The 21,036-nt window shown below is 37.3% G+C and overlaps 1 protein-coding gene across 1 annotated transcript in view; it reads right to left on the reverse strand.

Annotated features, from left to right (window-relative positions):
* Window positions 1-1,149: 1,149 nt before the first annotated feature.
* The window catches only part of PSEN1 (presenilin 1), a 25,308-nt gene continuing 5,421 nt past the window's right edge, over window positions 1,150-21,036 (reverse strand). Inside the window, 10 exon segments of the mRNA XM_009645550.2 lie at window positions 1,150-4,521; window positions 4,836-4,866; window positions 4,868-4,922; window positions 7,029-7,202; window positions 8,055-8,141; window positions 9,431-9,529; window positions 11,746-11,966; window positions 13,663-13,730; window positions 17,478-17,619; window positions 18,946-19,202. Of these exon segments, the coding sequence (XP_009643845.1) occupies window positions 4,366-4,521; window positions 4,836-4,866; window positions 4,868-4,922; window positions 7,029-7,202; window positions 8,055-8,141; window positions 9,431-9,529; window positions 11,746-11,966; window positions 13,663-13,730; window positions 17,478-17,619; window positions 18,946-19,202 (1,290 nt within the window). The 3' untranslated portion in view covers window positions 1,150-4,365.

The following is a 21,036-nucleotide window of genomic DNA, read 5'->3' on the forward strand; positions in this document are numbered from 1 at the left end:
TAACAAAACCCACTACTGTTCATGAAGTCTTCTTTCTGAGCATCGTATATATTTTTCCTGGGTAACTCTGATCTTCATTGTGCCAGCTGGTGTTTCAGTATAATCTCCTATCTTTTTTTTATACCTTAATTACACCTTATGGGTGCTTTTACAACAGGCTTTGACCGACTCTTTAAATGAACACAAAAAGTAGCTTTTAGAAGAAAGTACTTCTACAGAAATCAGTTTGAAGCTCTTCTGCTGAGAAATAAAGCAGTTACTTAAGTGTCTTAAGACAGAAATCTTACTCATTAAATGGTAAATAAAAATAGCTATGGCACTTAGGCCTCCAACAGCTTTAAGTGATGGCTTTAAAATAATATAGTAAAGGCAAGATAAGTCAGGATCCATGCAACTTTTATTTTAATAATTAGACAAATACAGGAAAATTTGCAATAATCTATCAAAAACGTATCTTATCAAGAACCGGGAAGATGTTTAAAAAACATTCACATTCAATTCAGATTATGTACAAACCAGTGTTTGTAAAAAAGAAAACAGCAAATGCTTTGAGTGTAAAATAATTCCATTCTAGTTCATGTTTCAACGTTCCCAATGACCAAGTTACCACTGAGATGCAATCACAGTGCAGACATGTTCCACAGTCTCTTAAACTCGTTTCAACAGCATCATCGCCAAAAGTAATTTTTTTTTTAATAAAGCATTTTGAGAAGTTTTGTCATACAGTACCGTCCACCCAAAATGTACTTTCTGCATATTTAATTCTTGACTGCACTAATGGCAGAACAGTTGTCATCTACAGGCCCAGAGTACATCTAATATATATCTACATCTCTATAGGTACAGATATATATCTATAATATCCAAGAAGCACCAGTCTCCTATGCCTGAAATAGTCAGGGTCTGCTTTGTACATTGGGGAGATTAGCCGTTTGTAGTGGAGCACAGCCCTTGATTATTTGGCTCAAAGAAGCCATCATCTACCCAGTCAGAACTACTCTGAATGTGTTACAGTATCACGTCCATACCTTCAAGACTCACCTCACACAGATGACATTTGAATGTGAGTGCCACCACAATAGCCATACACAGATATGACAGCATCATACATCTTTGCTATAAGACCAGCTTCCACTGATCTCTTTTTGCTCTGGATCAAATCCCCCAACAGGAAAAAAAAAAAAAAAAAAAAAAAAAAAAAGGGAGAAATGAAAGTGCCTGGGTTTTAGGCAAATCTGTAACTTGGTATTATGTTTTCTCATTTATTTATTTGAAGCTTAGCCAAGGAAGGAGACTAATCATTGATGTAACCTGAAAGGGGAGAGAAAGCTATCGTGATACCCAGTTTCAAAGTATGATTACTGAAACAGTCACACAACAGATACCCGTCAGTCTGCTTGGGCACAAAAGAGATGAATCTAGCTACTAAGGTTACACAATAGTTCTTTCAGAGAAACAGTCTAATGTACTGTCATTAACATGCTAATTTAATAATAACGAAAACTCTCTCAAAAATGCAGACTACATATCAGAAGTGTTTCAGTTACGCCAAGCTAACCAAGCTGAAATGGTTCATGATCTCAAATTAGATCGGTGTTTTAAGACAAAGGAGAGAAAAGTGACACAACCTTCACAGTTAGGTAGTAACAACACAAATGCACACAAAAACTATTCTCAACTGAACCTCATGGACCCAAGTACCGAGATGATCTTCAGTTGCAAGATCTCATTTGGAACACAAGCTACCATGACTTGGCATAAGAGGGCAAATCTAGAAAATTTCATCTGGTTTTTGAAGGTGTATGTAAGACTTGTAATAAGCAGTGTGCTTTAACATATATCAGCCTGGGCTTGAAAAGCAATTTCCCTTCTGAATCTATTTTGAGATTCAAACTTCAACAGTTTCTATGAAAATAAATTTTATAGTCTCCACTACTTTAACTCCACACTAGCTCAGAAATTAAAACATCAGGATAGCAGAAGCAGCTCTGGGGAGTGGAAGACCAGCAATTTAGTGTTTGAAGATTCTGAGCTCTTCCTTGGGTTGTACATCGAACACCCATTCAAGTATGTGGAAAGGCTTTTGTGCATTTCTGTAGATTCTAAAGCAACTTTTAATGGAGCTAGTACTCCCACGGTGCATATTTAAGCCAAAAACCAAACAATAAAGATGACTGCTTAACTGAGAATTGGCTCAGATACGCAAACAGATGCTAGCGATGCCAACTCTTAGCAAATCTGTCCTATACAATGAAACTATAGAAAGGATGCCCAATAAAACACACGAGGGAATTTCTTAGATACAGTTCTCAGGAAAGGGACAAGTTACGATAGTATAAAAACAACTCAAAGTCCTGTAAAAAAACCCCAAACCAAACAACCCTCCCCCCCAAAAAACCCCCAAATGTTTTAAATCCGGCTTCAATGCAGCAAAATATGGACCAATGATTTAAGCTAGAAAACACAAGCAAGTTTGACTTGAAAAGTCAGTGTAAGCAATTTTGATATGGTTAGTTTATTAATGCTATCCACAACGAATCAGCACACAAATGAGATGAATAAAAGTACTTTAGAGGAGACAAGACAATATATTTTATGAAAATGTAAATGCTAACACTACAGTTAGCAAGTCATACTGGAAAAGACAGATGTTTCCAAAGACAATCAAAGTAAGCCTTTCTTGGTTTTAAAGCAGATTCATACATCACAGCCTTTCTTCCCTTATTTGGGCAATGGTTGGTGAGCATCTGTGATGTCTCAGTCCTTTGTTTCGGTGCCTGTAGATTGAAAGCCCCCCAAAAAAAGGTAAAAGGAGTTTGCATCAGGATTCTGACAGTTGTTCTACTTGGCAAGGACTCCAGTATCAAGATGCAAGTAAAATGGAATGTCCGTCAACAGTATCCACTCCCTATGCTTCCCTCAGAAAAAAAAATTACTTGTACAGAGTAAGAGCCTACAGGAAAAACAACTTCATCCCACACAAGTCTCATTTCCAAGCAATTATTCATAAATGAGTTCTTTCAAATGAAGAAGAAAACAGAGTTTAGCAGTTTTAAGATTTGAATCGATTCTTTTTCTTGTAAGAAGTTCAAAATCTTGTGTCTTCTTTTCAGTGATTTTGAGTTGTCTTTCACTTCTCCAGTCTTCGGTGTCTCACGGGAGGAGGTAATTAAAATGAAGAGGGCCACAAATGGTAAAGATACTGCATGAAAAAAAAAAAGTATCTGCCCAACCTGAGGTGTTAGATGGTTGAGTGACCAATACTTCAGGTCAACAAAACTGTAAACCACATTTTTGAAGACGAAGAATTTCAGTGATGCATTAGAGGTGCTACACTTTGGCCTCTAGATCTGGCAAGCTAAACTCCATCTGGGATTGCTGCAAATGACTACTTATTTTGTAAGAATTTCAATAGAAGGAACATATACCAACAATGCAGTCTGTGCTGTTAGCAACTATTCTCAAACATGGGGTTTGAAATGGTGTTCTTAGCAAAATGATTTGCAGGAGCACAAATAGTAAGTCCTGAAAATGTTTTTAATGTAGTTTATTAACCTTTAGGAATCTAAGATCCAAATTAGGACCTTATGATCCACTAACGCCAAATAATTCAGTCCAAGTCTAAGTAGCTACTTAAACTGGAGCAGGTGTACAGAAGGTGCACTCCATGCTTGAGGATACAAAGTATTAAAACTGAGAAGAGGCTCTAGTTCCAGTGTGGGGAAAAAAAAAAAAGCTTTTAAATTTACTAAACCAAGAACACTCAGGCACAGAGGCTATGAAGTGGTGGAGCACTCTCAGAGTGACAGTACTTTCTCCCTTTGTCAAATTCCTACAAAGTCCTTTCTCATTACACAAAGCAGAGTCAGGACTCCACTGTAAAAAAAAATCACTGCTGAAGAAGTCTGAATTGGGTTCTCTCTCTTCAACTGGTTACAGGGACAAGTTCATGTGATTTGTCAGCTTCCTCTGTTAACATCAAGGAAGTCCTGAGCACCCTTAATGCTGTGAAAATAATCAACCTGTGGTAAGAGATCACATTGCTGGTGGAAGCATTAGCAATTTTCACACAGGTGGTCCTTACCAGAGATATGTATATCAGATTACCTCTGGTATAATAGCACCCGGTTTAGACCAGCCATCAGGAAGAAGCCACCTTCACACAGGAAAATTCATATGGTGCCCAGTGCAGCAGTTGTCTCAGGAAAAAAAAAACACCCAACACCATCATCGGAGGAAGTTGTAATGATTCAGGCTTGGAATCTTGAGTATTAAACTTCAGTCTCACTTGAGAACTGAGGGAAAAACATTTTTCCTCCTCACAGATTTGCTACAAATATCCATAGAATACCAGCATCAAGTGTGCTAGATATAAAACTGATGGAATGCTAGCTGGTCCATAAAGGGTTGCACCAAGTTATCTGTAGCAAAGTAAAAAACTAGCCCAAAGGTTATGGAGATTGGAAGAGCTGGTAAGGCCTTCTTAAAGATGGCAAGAAGCAGAAGTGTAAGGCACAGACCCTGAGGGGAAGAAAAAAAACAACAAAAAACATAGGGAGAATTAGGGAACTCTGACAAGCAATAGATTTTTACATATATATATATATATATAAAAACATTAAACCCACAGAAATACAAGATACAATTCATGCCTTCCTAAACTAAAGGTCTAAGTGACAGATGTACAGTCAATGAAGATCACAGCTAAAGCCCTCATCAGTTTTCAGTCTGGCCACCAAATAAACAAATTCCAAAGGAAAAAAATGTAGCAGTTATGACTTTGCCCCTGATGAACAACAGAAACTATCCCTATTATAATATTACACTATACTTACAATTAATATGGCTAAAAAAAAAGCTAAAATTTTTGCCAACAAGGACACTGTAAAAGATGAAGTCTCCTAAACCTAGCTTTACTCCTCCTGCAAAAGTGAATATATGGCAGCATTAAGTATCAGACAGTCTATTAATATCACATATCAGTACCTGTCAGAGAATAAAAGAGATTTACATTAAGTATCAACAAGACTTGCTAATAAGAACATTTTATTTTCACAACTAGTACCACTCCTGAATCAAGCAATAAAGAAAAACTCTTGTGAAACAAAATGGCTTAGGAACATTACACCACTTAATTAGATTTTTCTATATTCCTACTTTCCTGTACAAACTCACATATTTGTAATTATATTTGTTGGGGGGGTGTCCACTTTTCTTTATCATGTCATATTCAACAGAATATTGAAATACAATTCCTTTAAGCTGTCTGAGGGAGGGGGAAAACAAGTAAGTCCCCTGCAGATGATGTTTTATTTGCCAGTTAGAAACTTATACCCAGCAAAATATTCCACTGCCCTCACAATTTTCCTACAGAATTCTTACTAAGGTAGTTCTAAAAAGCACTTGTGTGTAATTGCAGAGCATTATCAAAGAGGCAAAAACCCAACACATTTAGTCCAAGACATGAGGTTTAGGAAAACGCATGAGTTGATGTCTTTTAAATAGTAATTACCACCTTAGCAACAACTCTGGGAGCACAATACTTGATTATTTCTGCAAACAAACTAATGAAGATTTCCTGAATGCCAGTTCGCTTTCTGAAGTTTTAGTCCAAGACACTAAGTCAGAGAGGCCAACACCAGGTCACCAGCTGTTTTCATTTGGCCTACCGTTTGCCACCTGATTACACTCCAGCCCAAAACTCACTTCAGAGTTCTAAGAGGAACTCAGAGCATCAAAACAGAGGTGTATGCCTGGCTGATCAGGAGGGAAAAAAAGACAAGAAAAAAAAAAAGAAAAAAAAAGAAAGATAGGAGAAAAGAAAAAACCAAACCTACTCTCTTTCAGCAGGCGTCCGATATGGGATCGAGATTAGAGTATTCATGAAAAGCTCTTAAACACTAAAACACCCTTTAACTGCTGAAACAAAACTTGGATGCTTGCTTTCAGTGTGACAGAACAATCAACAAAGGCAACTGCCAGGTAACTCTTTCCACACAAGTGCACTCTCCAAATTTCTAATAAGCCACACCAAACTTCTAGTAAGCTAATGCTGGCTGACAAGTCTGACTGGGTCACTGCATATCTGTCATTACTATTCTCTGTAAGAATACGGGAAGGAGAAAATTATTAGTCATGCCAGACAAGAGTTTTAGTTAACCAGTTAACTAACTGAAACAGCCCAATTCCTAAAATTTGTCCATCTTAATATTATTTTTCTAAGCTCTAGAAATGAAAATGGATTTGCAACACGCTCTGAAATTGGAATTTCTTTGACAAAGTAAATTCTAAAATTGTTCTTAAAGTAGAATTCTCTGTATTTTTAAACAGAGGAGCACCTGAGAATCAGAGGAAGCAGATGCACCTGCTAAATATGGCAGCATTACATGGGGAGAGCAGTTTATTAGACAGGCAGACCCTAATTTATTCAGAGCTTTGCAAATCTAATAGCAGCTTAAACTCCAACTGGAAAGCACGAGTCTGTTCAAACAGATATCTGAGCATTGATGTCATATGCTCTCCAAAGATACTGCACCTCAGCAAGATGCTGGAGAAAAATAACAAAGCTCATGGTGTTCTGCATTCATTTCAGTCTCCAGTTAGGTTTTAAACATGGCTTTCTACAGAGTGGATTACAGTAGTTTAATCTTGAGGCAAAAAAAATGTTAATGACTGCATTTACAGGGCCTAAAATCCAAAAGAGGGGATACAGAGCAGAACACACTGTGAAAAAGACAGAAGCTAATGCAACTGACTGTATAATGGTCTGAAAGCAGCTTGTGCTATTAAAGTTTTGAGTCTGTGTATCAAACTGAAGACCAATTTGGCCAATATTACTCACTCCTGCAGCAAAACTAAAAGCTACCAAAAAGCATCTATTTCTATGAGGTATGTCAGTATTGATCATGAGCAAAAGCAGCTCTTCAGCTTGCTTTTGGCTCACAGCATACTATATGTGCAGTCAGGATGACTAAGACTAACTAGCTTCAGATTTACTAAGTATTTCAGACACGGTACTCCATACTCACGTTCTTCAGGGTCTTCACTTGTTTGAGAGTTACTGGGTAGAGCCTGAACAGCAGCACGAGATTCAGGCGTTGATTCAATGGGTCCTATTCTATTGTCCCTTTGTTGCTGCCATTCTTGACTAAAGCCACCATCATCTGCTTCAGCATCTTCACTCCGAGTCTGGTTTGCCGGAGCTCAAAGAAAGAAAAGCATTTAAGATCTCCTTCAAAAATGTGCCTTCTAAAACATGACAATCTCTCTGCGCATAAGATCACAGAAGAATGAGGAAAAAAGACGTATTCCATAATATTTGGCAACATCTAACATTGGCACACACCACTACAAGACATTCTCTCTTAGGATTCTAATGCTTATTTGAGCAATCAGGAGTTAATGTGCACTCTGCAGTCACAGCACATATGCACATGTTGCACTTAAGTCCTAGTATTCAGGAGTACTTCAACATAACAGAGGGAAAGTTCTTTGGTGGCCTAATTTAAAGATCACAGTTTAAGGAACAAACTCTCGTCTAATATTTCATTAGCTTCTTTCAGTCAACACAGACAGCTTAATTTCCCAGTAAAATAGAATACTACTGAAAGTTACATATACATACACTCCTTCAGGTATGTTAAATTTGGAAACACTGCTCTGCTTTAACAATACATGTAAACAAACAAAGCCCACGTTTTTAAACACTAGCTGCATAGCCAAGACAGCTAGACACATTTCTGTTTAATACAAATGAGTTAACATTATACTATATCATCCCAATTTGAAAAGCAACTGAGCCCAGTCAATAGCTGTCTATTGAAAGCCACTCCACTACCAGCATCCTGGACCCTAGAAAAATGAATTCAAGAACATAAACTGCACAATAAGTAAATAATTTTTGAAGTCTTGACAAATCTATCATTTCCAATAAGGCCTCCATGCTTTCACTCTTCTACAGCAACCAGGGCACTCAAAAAGCTAAAGAACAAGTATCTATAAACATGTATTCCAATAAAATGACAACTATAAAGGCTTGTCAAAGAAAAACTCACCTTGTTTATCATAAGTGGAGTTTTTGGAAGCTTTCCGTTGGACTTCTGGATCTTCCTCAGCCATGTTTACTAGCCATATCATTGTTGCTATTAAGAAAAAACAAAACAAACCAGCATAGCTAATTATATCTTCAGATGTATGCAATTCTGAGATAGTGTTGGCATCAATCCTTTTTATTTTTTTTTTTGATACAACTATCTTCTGCAACAGGCAATTTTAATCTCATTAAAGCACAGTAATATCTGGAACACAGCCAGTACCAGCTACAACATGCATGTACAGAATTTGGCAAATAAAAGTTGTTTTATTCTTACGTGATGTTGAAAAAATGGCAACTGTTGCCAGAGAAATTACTTCTATATGAGGCCCACTCTGAAAATCTGAATCAACGATTTCTTTACTTTTTTCCATTAATCAGATCTGCACGTAAAAAGATCTATTAAGACTGGTACTGAAGTACCTCAACACAGAGGCAGTATCTGCATCAAAGTTAATTGTTCTCTACCTCCACCATCATAAAGAATTCTCCAATCTGGAGGTAATAAAATGTTGTCACATTTAAATGGTGTATTTTAATGCAAGTTTGTGGTTTCTCAGCGCTAACCTCTCCTTCCACAAAAGAGAACAACAGGCGGCTATGAGTAGTATCAGGAAAACACAGGAAGAGTGACAGATAAAGAAACCCCTCCCCTTTCTCCACCGTAAACTTGTCCCTGAAGCAGCCAGCCAGTCTACAGCACCCTTCCTGCTTCCAGATAGAGGCCCTTCTTCAGCACCAGTAGCATAATGATTTATGATTAACCCATTTCACTGCATATCCATACGACTGCGGCTAGCAACGTGGAACTTCGGAAGCAGTGGAATTATGTACTAATCTATGCACAGGTCATAATAACAATTTGCATTCAGTAGCTTATTTTTCACAACTGCAGGGAGAAACAATGTATCAAAAAAGACAAGCCCTGGAGAAAATAGTTCTGTAAACGAATCTCTTCCTGGCAATTTCTTCCTTTCCTTCCAGTAACACACAGGTTATTTAAGCACTGAAAGTTGATAAATATTTTCTGAAAACAAGTACTCCCTTTGAATAGGCTTAATTCACAGCCTAATGACATACCTCTTTCCCAAAACAAGGTGTATTACCATTTTTTCCTTTTCATATTTTGTAACAAAACATGTTGGGTTTTACCTTGAAAAATCTTAGCCAGAAGACGTTCCACACTTTTGAGTCAACAGTGAAAGGAAAACTGAGGCTCAAGAGAACAGACTAAGAATTCCAGCTGACAAGCACCGTGTTAAAACACAGAAAAATGAGAAAATCACTTCATCTGAGTGGATGATTTTAAGTTCAAAGTATTTAATGAAATGTACTTACAGGAGTAAATAAGTGCTGGGAAGAGAGTTTCATTTCTCTCTTGAGCTGTCTCAACTAGCATACGAAGAGGACCTTTAGGGCATAGGACAGCAACCAAATCTGAAAGGAAGAGTGAACAGGTCTTACATCACTGCAGACATAAGAATGTTTTTCTATAATACTTGCAGAGACTGGTAATAACATAAAATGCTACCCTGAACATAGACTGCTGACAGAGACATTGGCCACAAGTCAGTATCCTACAGGAATACTTTTTAATAGTCTCTATTTTACATATTACTGTAATGTGTATAAAAATTTTAAAAATGTGATGTTCCTCACTTAGCATATTATGCAACTGCAAACGTATCTGTGTATGTTGAATTGCAAGCTGAAAGCAAATAATTCACGAAAGCTACTATTCAACTAACGTCTTGGAAATACCCAAGCTTGCTTTCTATTATCAAAGCTTTTCTTAACCCAAGTTTAATGCTAAAACAACTTTTAAAACAACAGGCAACTGAGGCTTACATAACTTCTATGAAGTAGGCATGACTGCAAATTTATTCCCACTTAAAGATGAAAAAAAGTGGTGTGAAGAGGAAAAAAACCAGGTTTATTATGCACTGCAGAAAAATGCTGTGTTTGCATAGATTTGAGAGGTGTTCAAAACATATTTAGCATAAGAAAAGAACAGCAACTTTTTGTTGCTTCCCTCAACTCTTGTTCAGGGGACAGTATATGAAACTGGGTGAACAAGTAAAAATTAACTGAAAAGCAATCCTTTACAAAGTAGGATGACTGTACAAGTTACTCATACAGATCAAGGCACAGCATTAAGAAAAACTGATCCATTTGCTTTCTCACCTGAACATTGATGGCTTGTTAATGAAATCTGCAACTCCACAAACCACCTCAGCTACTTTTCCCTTGTCCTGCATATTTGGGCAGAAAGTTGTAACATCTACATACTAACCTTGCTACTACTATCTGCCCTTGTCCACTCACTGTATGTCTTTAATTTGAAACAAAATCTGACACCAAAAGGAACAGCTTACTTGTCAGGAGTTGTATCTTGCACAGAGCAGGCCTTCTGCACCTGAGTGAACGGCCCTCACACTATTGCTGGTCCTACTCAATAAAGAATTCTTAGCGTGGGGTCACAGGCTTTGAAACTTACCTCCCCTTTACTCAAAACTACCATGTTATGGTCTTGGAATACAATCCGAAGAGTAATTGTGGTTTGCAACTACTGAACGAAGGCTGAATGCTTGGAATACTCAGATCTGTTCCAGTCATATGAAGGATAGAAGTGGGGACAGGGGGGTGGGAAGGTTTCCTTAATATGCCTTATGATCCATGGGCATACACACAAGGGTCATTTTTCCTCCCTCTGAAGGAAGAGGACACCTAAGGAGTACACTGACCTACCAGAGCTGATCAAATCTTATTAACCCTTGCACTTCTACAATCGGACAGATTCTCAGTCTTTATCACTTATCAGTGACTTTCAGAGTACACATTCATCACATGTAAAAGCTTCCAAAAAATTCAAGTGATGAGCACAACTTCATGGGTACACTCAGCTGTAATGTTTTAATTATGTTTAAGTAACTGGATTTTAGTTTTGCCTGTGAACTAAATCAGTATTTGGGATATAGAGTGATCTTACCAAGAGTTTCCAGTGCCCTCTAAAGCTTGACAAAAAAACTACATCTAAGTATCTCAAGTCATCATTCTGAAAAAGCGTAATATGCAATAATTCAAATTAATTTGACTTTGAGCAATGAAAGCTGCCTTTAATCCTTCCTTGCTTCTTTCTTGTTATATTATTAGGCATGGATTAGGGTGCTGTTTCTATGTCCACAAATTTGAGCAATTTGTAGGTTTGGCAGATCTATACCTGTATGGGACCGCACCCAAACAACAAGCTCCTAAAATCTGAACATACAATAGTTTCCAAGGATTCTTGGGGAAAACGAGAAACCGAAAGCTCTCCACCTTCACAGAAGTGATCAAAATGGCAACATAGGTCTCTTATCTCCTCCTCTCTTGAGTTACTCCAATTCTCCTCCCCAAAGAATCTAGAAAGTCCAGAAAACATGAAGGAAGATGGCATCACACAATCACACAAAGCCCTTAGGGGGCTGCAGGGGACCAATCTGTTTTGATCATGATCTTATTTCTGAAGTCTGTAATCACCTTATCCACTACTTTGGATGATACCCCCCCATCCTTTTTCTTTTTTTAAGGTCTAGTCAAACAAACGGAAAAGTCAGGGAACAGAGGAAATTCCCACCATAATACCTGTTATTATGCCTCACTCCAGACCTTACCATACACTGAAATGACAGCCAGGATAAGCCACGCAGTCCATTCAGGAAGGTACTTAATGAACACCAAGGCCATGAGAGCGCTTATCATAATGAGGTATGCCTGCTGGAGCCGAAGTGGACCCTTCCAATGAATACAAATCATTCCCACAACACCGAAGTTCCAGATCATGAGTGCCACCGTAATGTAGTCCATGGCGACGTTATAAGTCTTAAAAACCTCACTAAAAAAAAAAAGAAAAGAAAAAAAAAAGAAAAAGAATATGGACTGCATTTGCTTAAAACAATGGAAACAAGTTACAGAGGCAAGGTTCAGAATATGTTTTTTTTTTTTAATTTTCATATGCAGTGTAGTGGCACAAATGTAAAAGTCTATCTACCATTAGTACTTAACTATTCTTCACAAAGGGGATAATTTTACCAGTGTTAGCTTCATACCAATTCTTTCACTTTTCTGAAAATTTTCATTAATGTTCTATTTCCTTCTCAATCAAAGCAGAAATTGACATGAAAGGATGTTACTGCAAAACCAGTCATTTTTATTATGCTCACGATTTTTAAAAATCTTAAGAACTTGTGAGGTTATAATGGATCTTTAAAGGCATGCAAACAGATCTGTCTGTACTTACCTGCTGCCTGTGGAATGGAAACACTTAGCTAACTTCAAAGTAAGATATACATGGTTATTCTGGTTTTTTCTTTGCCACAAACACTAAAGTAAAAAGCTTTCTTTTCGGATGAACCTTGTCACTCTGCCACACCAAATACTATAAATTAATTAAGACCCTCAATAAGTAAAATCAAAATAGACAAATATGTTGTCACCAAGTCTCAGGTGATTTCCACTGACACAGGGAAGAAACAGTTGTGATGGCTTTTTGCAGATTCTGCTGCTGTCAACTCACCAAGCCAATAAGAACCTTATAATTTGCATGATACTTTCCTCCAGGACATTTGCCCTCCCTAGTTGTTAGCTGGCCTTTGAGATGTACAGTGTTAAAAGGATGCTCCTTACTGCCATCATGTATAATCGGTCTACAAACTCCCTGCTATGAGGTGGCAGGGACAGGTGATGGAAAGCAAAGTGTCAGGAAAGCTTTCAGTCCCTCTACTCACACATGCCCATGGAAGAGTGCCAGCTCCAACCCAAACCCAAAGGAGGTGAGCCTGGCAACTTGTCTCCACACAGACTGCACTGCACTTGTCGAGCACACATTGCCTTGTATTTCAAAAGTCGTTATTAAGGTTAGAGAAAATACTGACCAAAAAAGGAATCACAGATCACTTCTGGCAAAAATTAGTGACTGAAGGAACACCACTTTCTCCCCCTGGAGACCAAATTAAATAAGCCTCTTCAAAAAGAAGCATATTTGTCATCAAGTGGTACAGAAATATACACAGTATAATAATTTCATGGCATAACTCTAGCTACAAACCCTGATCAGGTTGCTCGTTTTAGAGAATATGAAGCATTATGTACAGCTTTTCTTGATGTCCGGATAAAGGCAGATGTCCAAATTTGAAAAGAAAAACACTGAATATATTTTGGTGAGAGAGTAGATTCTTTTCAGCTGATTCTTTTCTGCCACTCCCATGCAAACGGCCTTTGCATATACAGCCCACCACCAAAGCCATGATGTAAACAACTGCCCTTGAGTCATGTGACTAGAAAAAATTATCAGAAGATATGCTAGCAGAGTAAGTTACCCTGTGGAAGATAGCTTCTGTGCAGTATCAGATGCACTATAAACCCATAAATATCTCTGTTTTATGTGTACTCTATGAACCTACATAAAACTAAAAATGTTATTACAATAGCTTACCCACTGTCATTCTTAAGATTCAAGTGCTAGTTCTAAAATAAATACCTACACGAAGTGATACAGGAAAACCAGCATACTAATGCTTTAGTTCACTTACCCCAGGTAGATGAATGAGAAAAAGAAAAGCAGCAAAAGAGAAGAAATGATAAGCCAGCCATGGATCACCTGGAAAAAAAAAAAAAAAAAGATATCGATACAGATTTTTTTTAGATTTGTTATTTTAAAGTTAATATCTAGTTTAAAATGCCTTTAAGGTTATCTTCCCTTTTGATTAAAGCAAGAAAATGATATTCAGATATCTCTCTGGTTGTTGATAAATTAATATCTAGTCTGTACACATTATTGTATTTCAATTTACACTTGTGAATTTTAAGTACTTTGTGGTCTTTCAAGATAGGTTCTATACAACAACTACCATTTTATATTTTTAGACCATTTTGATAACAGCGGCATTATAACAGAGCAGAAGTATCCAGCATTAACACAGATGGAAAACATGATTCATTTTTGCGCAATTAAAAAGCCTGCTCTAATTCCAAATCATTTTCAGAATACAGTTACAGAATTACACACTGGAACACAGAAAAACCTTCAGTGCTTATCTGGTGGAATTCAGAGTTAGCATGTCACCGATGAATGACCATATAAAGTTTTCTATATTCTCTATCAATCATCTATAGACATAATCCCTAATTTTGATATGAGACCAGATATACACGCCCAACAATTTAACAAAATACAGTTCAGGGTTGTACTCAGTGGAAATGACAGGCGCTCAGACTTTGCACTGACAAAAAATGAATACCACTCTTTATATAACTGCAAAATTAAAAATTAAGATTGAAGAGCCCTGTAACTTTGGCAATCTCTGAACTGAGAATGAAACACATATCTATCAAATTCCCAGCACAGAATCTTATATATAAAACCAACATCACAAGTAGATAACCAGTCAGAAGCAATAATCTGGAAATTCAAGCTGCATAAGAAATCCTGCTTCGAATAGACATGCTCAGTGGAAAATTAACGGGTTAAATTAGCTATATATGTACACCAGATCAAAGTATTGAGAAACTGTGTAGAAATTGTGTTATCTATTTCTCTTCTTCTGAAAGATATTTTCTTTCTTCTGAAAGATATTTAGTAGAATGGATCTTACGTTATAGGTTTTCAAATATTTTGCAAAAGTTAATTTAAAAGTAAAGCCCATATGCACACAAAGGAATCATGCTTAAGTGAGGCAACCAGGACTTCCCAGCAAATTAAGAATCTAGCTATTACAGTTAGTAATTTAGTACATTTAGTCTAATACTAAATTTTTCATAAGCATTTTTAAAATTCTCAGCAATTTTTGAAACGTTCATTCTCCTCCTTCACACTGCCTGTCTTTCAAAACAGGTTCAGATTTAACCTTCAACCTAATAAAACCTTCATTTAACTTGCTAATCTAACAGATTGACTTTCCATATTTGCTAGTGTTGTCTCAAAAAGACTTAAGAATTTCCCACATGTAATAAGCACGGTGCCTGTAAAGATGCTGCAGGAAAACTGCCAAAGTATCTGTCTCGGTCTGTCAAACTATCACCACTCATAGCAAGTGGAGGGGGGGGGACGTGCTCAAGCTGGAGACTGACAGGTACCTGAAACAGAATCCAACTTTCAAACAACTTGTAAAGCTGCCTATATATGTAAGTAGTGACCTAACGAGTGATTTTATTTCTCTGTAAAACTAGTTGAAACCATTTTAAGAAAATGGCAAAGCAAGCTGCCGTTTCTTTTAATAACAACATGACTCCTATCTGTAGTTCTTCTATTTGTAGCATAAGCTCTTAAAACTTTCTTACCACTTAAGAAAATAACGTGAACTCTAACGTTTCATTCTAGTAAAAAGTAAAATGCTAATGATGTCAAACACCGAAGCCACAGTACAGCAAATATTTACCCACACTTGGTATAACTACTGTCAACGGTACTAAAGGAGATAGTTTCAAGAGTTGAGGTAAGTTGGCATTTTACACACAGATGTTTGTTTTATTCTCAGTATGCATTTCATTTGCTATAGCATTTTCCAGACCACCGGCCTCTTTTCACACAAGTAATTTTTCCAAAGTATTTCTTGTAAGTTTTGGCCAGCATTTTCCTAGCAGGATACCACAACAGGTTCGTTGCCTTCTAATTAAAGAATTTTCATTCTGCATTTGACAACAGCTTCAACACTAATTGATTGCTGGTACAGAGTTGGCTTTGCCTGCTACAACTTGAATAAAAACTAAGAACTGCAGAATGCAGAGAAGTAAAATGATCTACAACAGCCAGATTTTCGTTAGGCAGACTAAAACAACAAGGAATGCAAAGAATAATAAAATATGTTACAAAGAAAAGCTAGTCAAATAGATCACCTTCGAAGATGCTGTTTCTGGTTAGATTTAGGAGCTAGAATCAGGACCATGCTTAACTTAAAACATACAGGAGAAACATAGGAAACTAACAGCTGTAAAGCTGAAATAGCATTTCCTTTCTTCAAAGGAGTTTTCAGATGAAAATCTTGGGAAGATATGCAAATTTTCACTACCAGTTGGAGGCCTAACATCAATTAATTCCCCATAATCTAGACCACATTCTACATATAGAATGACAAGTAAAATAGAATTCCATGGACAGGTAACTATATTTTACAGCATTCTGGTACAGCAGCATAGAAATACTCTTAGCAATTCTAAAAATAGGTAGTTAATTATTTCTTTTAATTAGCATAAAATATAACTACAGGAAATTTCTGTTGTCAAATCATTCTGATTTTTTAGTACAACAATTATTCTGCTAAGGAGAACATGTGGTGCTTTGTAAGGTCAAGAGGGAAGCCAGAAATGTGAAAAGCTTAGTAAAAACTTGTTTATGCCTACAGCACCTGAGAAGAACTGACTAGGCTGCCAAGGAACTTGCCTGAAGTATATCAGGCATTTGGCTTTATTAGAATGAACAGAATTGATAGTTTAAAAAGAATACTTTGCCAGTTCAGATTTAACACCACACTGTGGTGAAAGAGAAGGTCTATACTTTAAAAAAACACTATTCCCAGCTGTATGCAGATGCAGGCAGAAATAATTTCCACAGTCACTCCACAAATACTTTGTAGAGGGGTTTTACCCACAGCCATGAAGACCAAAAACATTTTCCCCCTCTTGAAAACAAAATAAAGTGGACCAAAGCTTTGTGCCAGTGCATGGATCCCACAGCCTGTTTTACAACTATGAAATGGATTTAAGGTTCTGACTGCACATTGGGAAGTTTTAATATGCCAAGCCTTGTCAAATGGGTCCTTAAGACCAAAAGACAACCAGGAATTTTCACAAACAACTCCTCCCAGGCAGGTGACATTGCAATTATTTATGCTAAGCCTGGACTTGCCTAGATTACATCATTATATGATTGAAATCTTTCACAAAAGAGCCTCAGAGCCTCTGTGTTTGCTATAAGGGTATTGCCTGGTGTGTACAGCCACATGCACGTCACACTGTTGGGAGACTTCTATACTGGGGGTAGAGTGGGGAAAAGGGAGCCCTTGAAAAGCCCCTGAAGTCCTGAGTAGCTTTCCAATTGTAGGACCAGGTCTGTACTTTGTAGTTCTTGACCACAGGAAGATTTCAGTACATGGTACATTTAACAGGAATAGGAAGCAACACCACCTGAATTCTAATGGACAAAACAACCAGCAGTGTTAGCGCTGGGCCTTTGCTCCCCTGTTGTGTCAAAGGAACAGAAGCCACAGAATTGAAACAGTGAATTGAATCACCAGTTCTGCTACTTTTGCTCACTCATCCTTGATAACCCTTCATTTTGTTCCATTCTTGATAATCTGTACTAATAAATAAAACTAGCACAATTACTCAAGTCAATTATATTTATACTCACCTTGTAGCACCTGTATTTGTAAAGCACAACCAGGAGTATGGTCATGACAATGATAACGCTGATCATGATAGCGGCGTTAAGAATTGAATTCAGGGCTCTCTGTCCTACTGTCTCTGTCTCTTCTGTGAAAGGAGTGTAGATGCTACAACAACAAAGAGTCAACTGAAATGCGATGAATGCACAGATGTTTCTGATATGCGAGGCCAACATCAGATGGAATTGCAGTAATCTTTCAATTCAGAGCTGCAAAAGCAACAGCTATTTTCTACTTCGGCAAAATCTGAAAGGTGGCATAGTATCATATTTGGCAAACTTTAATTAAAAAATGGTAATTTTTTCCTTAGAAGACTTGTCTTTCCTACATTCTTAGATTAGTACTATTTTCTACTTTGTAAAACAAAAACCAGAACTCTGCATTGTTTGATACAATCACTCACAGGCTACGAGTCATCAGACTGTTACTGCAGCTAGACTTTCATAATAAGCACACCATCTAGTGGATTTACAGAGAAAGGTTCCCCAGTGATTTCAACAAAACATTGTATGGGCTCAGCTCTCTTTTTCTTAAAGATATACAACAAGCTGGGGAAAAAAAATCACTTCATTATGGGGAAGGGAGGGCGAGCTGAAAACACCATAAGTAAAATCTCAAGAAAAATAATTCTTGTTGATCAACAATTTTGATAGTGAAAAAGAACTCAGTGTTTTATTGAAACATTTTATGACATGCTTATATTACACAAACATTTCAAAGCCAAACACACTTTGAATCATTTTGTCTAAATGTTTTCACAGTGGAACATTGAGACTGATTTGCTGTGGGTTCTGACAGGCTCAGTGTTCTTCCTTTGCCTCCTTTCTCTCAAATCAGCTTTACCTGAAATTGGATTTTTTTTTGGCAACATTAGTACTTCGCCAAAAAAAAAAAAAAAAAAGAAAAAAGAAAAAAAAATCAATACAGGAATCCTGCCAGGAAAGTTTCTGTAGCTGCAACAGAAGTGAACCTCATAAAGCTGTCTTCCTCTTGCATTTGAATTTCTTTGTCAAACAGCATAGGCAAACCAGAACTTGGCATATATGTTACTTCACTTAAATGAGTAGGTTTTTAGCTTTTCCAAAATCTTTGTATTCTAGCAGAGTACAACTGAAACAGCTTTGGCTCAGGATTGAGTTTATTTTATAAATACCACAGCACACAATGAAGTATTAAAATGAGGACTAGGATTTGAATCAAGCAGTAGCAGCCAAGATATTATCCCAACTGATCACCAGACAGACAACAAATGTCAATAGTACCATGAATATAGAGTCTGGTTTCTGGAAGGAATACGATCTTCAGGCTGGTGGAGGGGACAAGGGAGGCAAGAGGGAGTTCACTGCTTGAATTAGACTTGAAAAGAAATGAAGATTAAAGAAAATTATCTAAGTGAGTCCATTGAAAAGATAGGGGAAAAAAATTTATACATACAGCTGTCCATCCTTGCGTGTATAAAAGCTGACAGACTTGATGGTTGCAACAACGACCACCATGCAAAGTGTGACAGGTACAAACAACATAATCACATGTTTTGCCCCATATTTCAGTGTCAGCTCCTCATCTTCTTCTTCGTCTTGTTCCACCACTTGCTGAATGTTGTTTTGTGGCTGCCCATTGGTCTCAGACTCTGGATTGTCATTTCTTCTGCGCTCGCTATTATCATGGCGACGTCGTTCACTGTTGTCATTCTGTAACACATAAAAAAAAGTTTCCTCAGCAGCTATCCACAATCATATGCTTGTACACTAAGCTGAAGATGATCTTGAGGGGGAAATGTTAAGGTAGTATTTACTGTCAGGAACACTTGCTGCAGCAAGGACTTAAACAGTAGTAATTAATGGCATCACATAGTTATCAAAAGAACAAGAGCACAAGGTTATGTTAGAAGCATTTATATTAAAAACAGCAGCAGCTGGAAGTAGGGCTGTTTGCATCTAAAAGCCTATGTCACCTTTCCTTTAAACAGAATTTTAAAAGCTGAATAAAGACAGACAGCTTTTTCCCTTGTCCAAACTACAGTTGATACAAGGGTGCATGACAGCAGATTACTCACAGCTTGACAAGAATTAACTATATCTGTTCCTGTTCCTAGAAATAATGCCAAACAGACATTTATAAACCTAACTCCATGTAAGTCCCAAGAAAATTTCTACTTTCCTTACCGTGTTACTCCCACTACAGTACACTAACTAGAATATATATTAAAATGGAGTTTCAGGAGGTATTGCATTCCCACATTTTTAGTGAGAAGAATGATGCAGAAACGGTGATCAAACTCAGGTAATTCTCAGGTCTTTATACTGAGATTTGATCCCAAAGTTTCAGTGTGATGAGGTAAGAGTGCAGATTATTTCTCCCCTTTCCCAAGGATACTATTGCCACATCTTTTCACTGACACTGAAGAAATTCCACCACCCGTGTCAACAAGTACGAGGGAGCCTCCTAGCCTTCCTGATACTGCTACATGAAACATCAAGGGTATAATTCAAACACAAGGACAGAGGTAAACTTTTAATGGAATTAATAGTGACGCAAAACCACAAACTGGGAACACCACCCAGAAGTAAATGATCAGGCCTGCACTCCTCCTCTTGTCACAAACCTTTCGCCCCCTCTCCAAGAAGCCCCGTCAGCAGGGGGCATTCAGCCTTTTATATGTTGTGTTCACATACAGAGAACACAACAGGAGAGTGAGCTAAGCTTCACCTGTTCCAGACTACAAAGAAACAAAACCATTTTATGTTTACCAGTTACTCTAAACAAGCCCTAAAATGCAACAGTTTATACAGTCTACTCTTTTTTTTTTACTGTATTACCATGTCCGAAGTCAATGCTGTACTGTTCCCACTCCCTCCGCTCAAGAGGTTTAACATAAAAGGGATGTAACAGAAAGATTTTTGATTCCTTAGAAAATTAATTTAATTTCTTCAGAATTACTTAATTTACCAACAGTTCAGTTTGAGTAAGTGTACCAAAGTGGCTTTAGATTAAAATATACAATAAACCAAAGAAAGACATGATTTCCAATACTTTTAAAATATCACTCTGTTTCAGTGAAATTGCTCTAGACATAAGACAGGGCATAGAAAAATAACCTAATGTATTTCTGCTTAAGTACTCTTAGGCAGGTAGTTTTTTCCTTAAACATGCAATGTTAAAGTCTCATTACCCATTCTTAATAGCATTTCCAAACATAACTGCTCAATTGTATCTCATCAACTCACTGCAGTTTTTTGATAAATCAATAGCAATTTTGGAGATTCGTTATATAGAATTTCCCCAGCCCCACCCTCAGAAAAGATAAGATGTTAAGTACACACTCAGGAACTTGTAGTGCGGTTTTCAAAAGCACTGAAGTGATTAAGGAGCACAAGTCCCTGGACTTTGAACTGCAAATACTGACTGCTAAAACCTTGGTTGAAGCTTTACAACTTCCCCAACTCCTGAAAAACTTGCTTTTACAGAACATTACAAAGTAACAATATGCATCAAATACTTTGCCTTTTTACTTCTTTTTTTGTG

Source organism: Egretta garzetta, unplaced genomic scaffold (genome assembly GCF_000687185.1).
Source record: "Egretta garzetta isolate BGI_Z169 unplaced genomic scaffold, ASM68718v1 scaffold828, whole genome shotgun sequence".
NCBI lineage: Eukaryota > Metazoa > Chordata > Aves > Pelecaniformes > Ardeidae > Egretta > Egretta garzetta.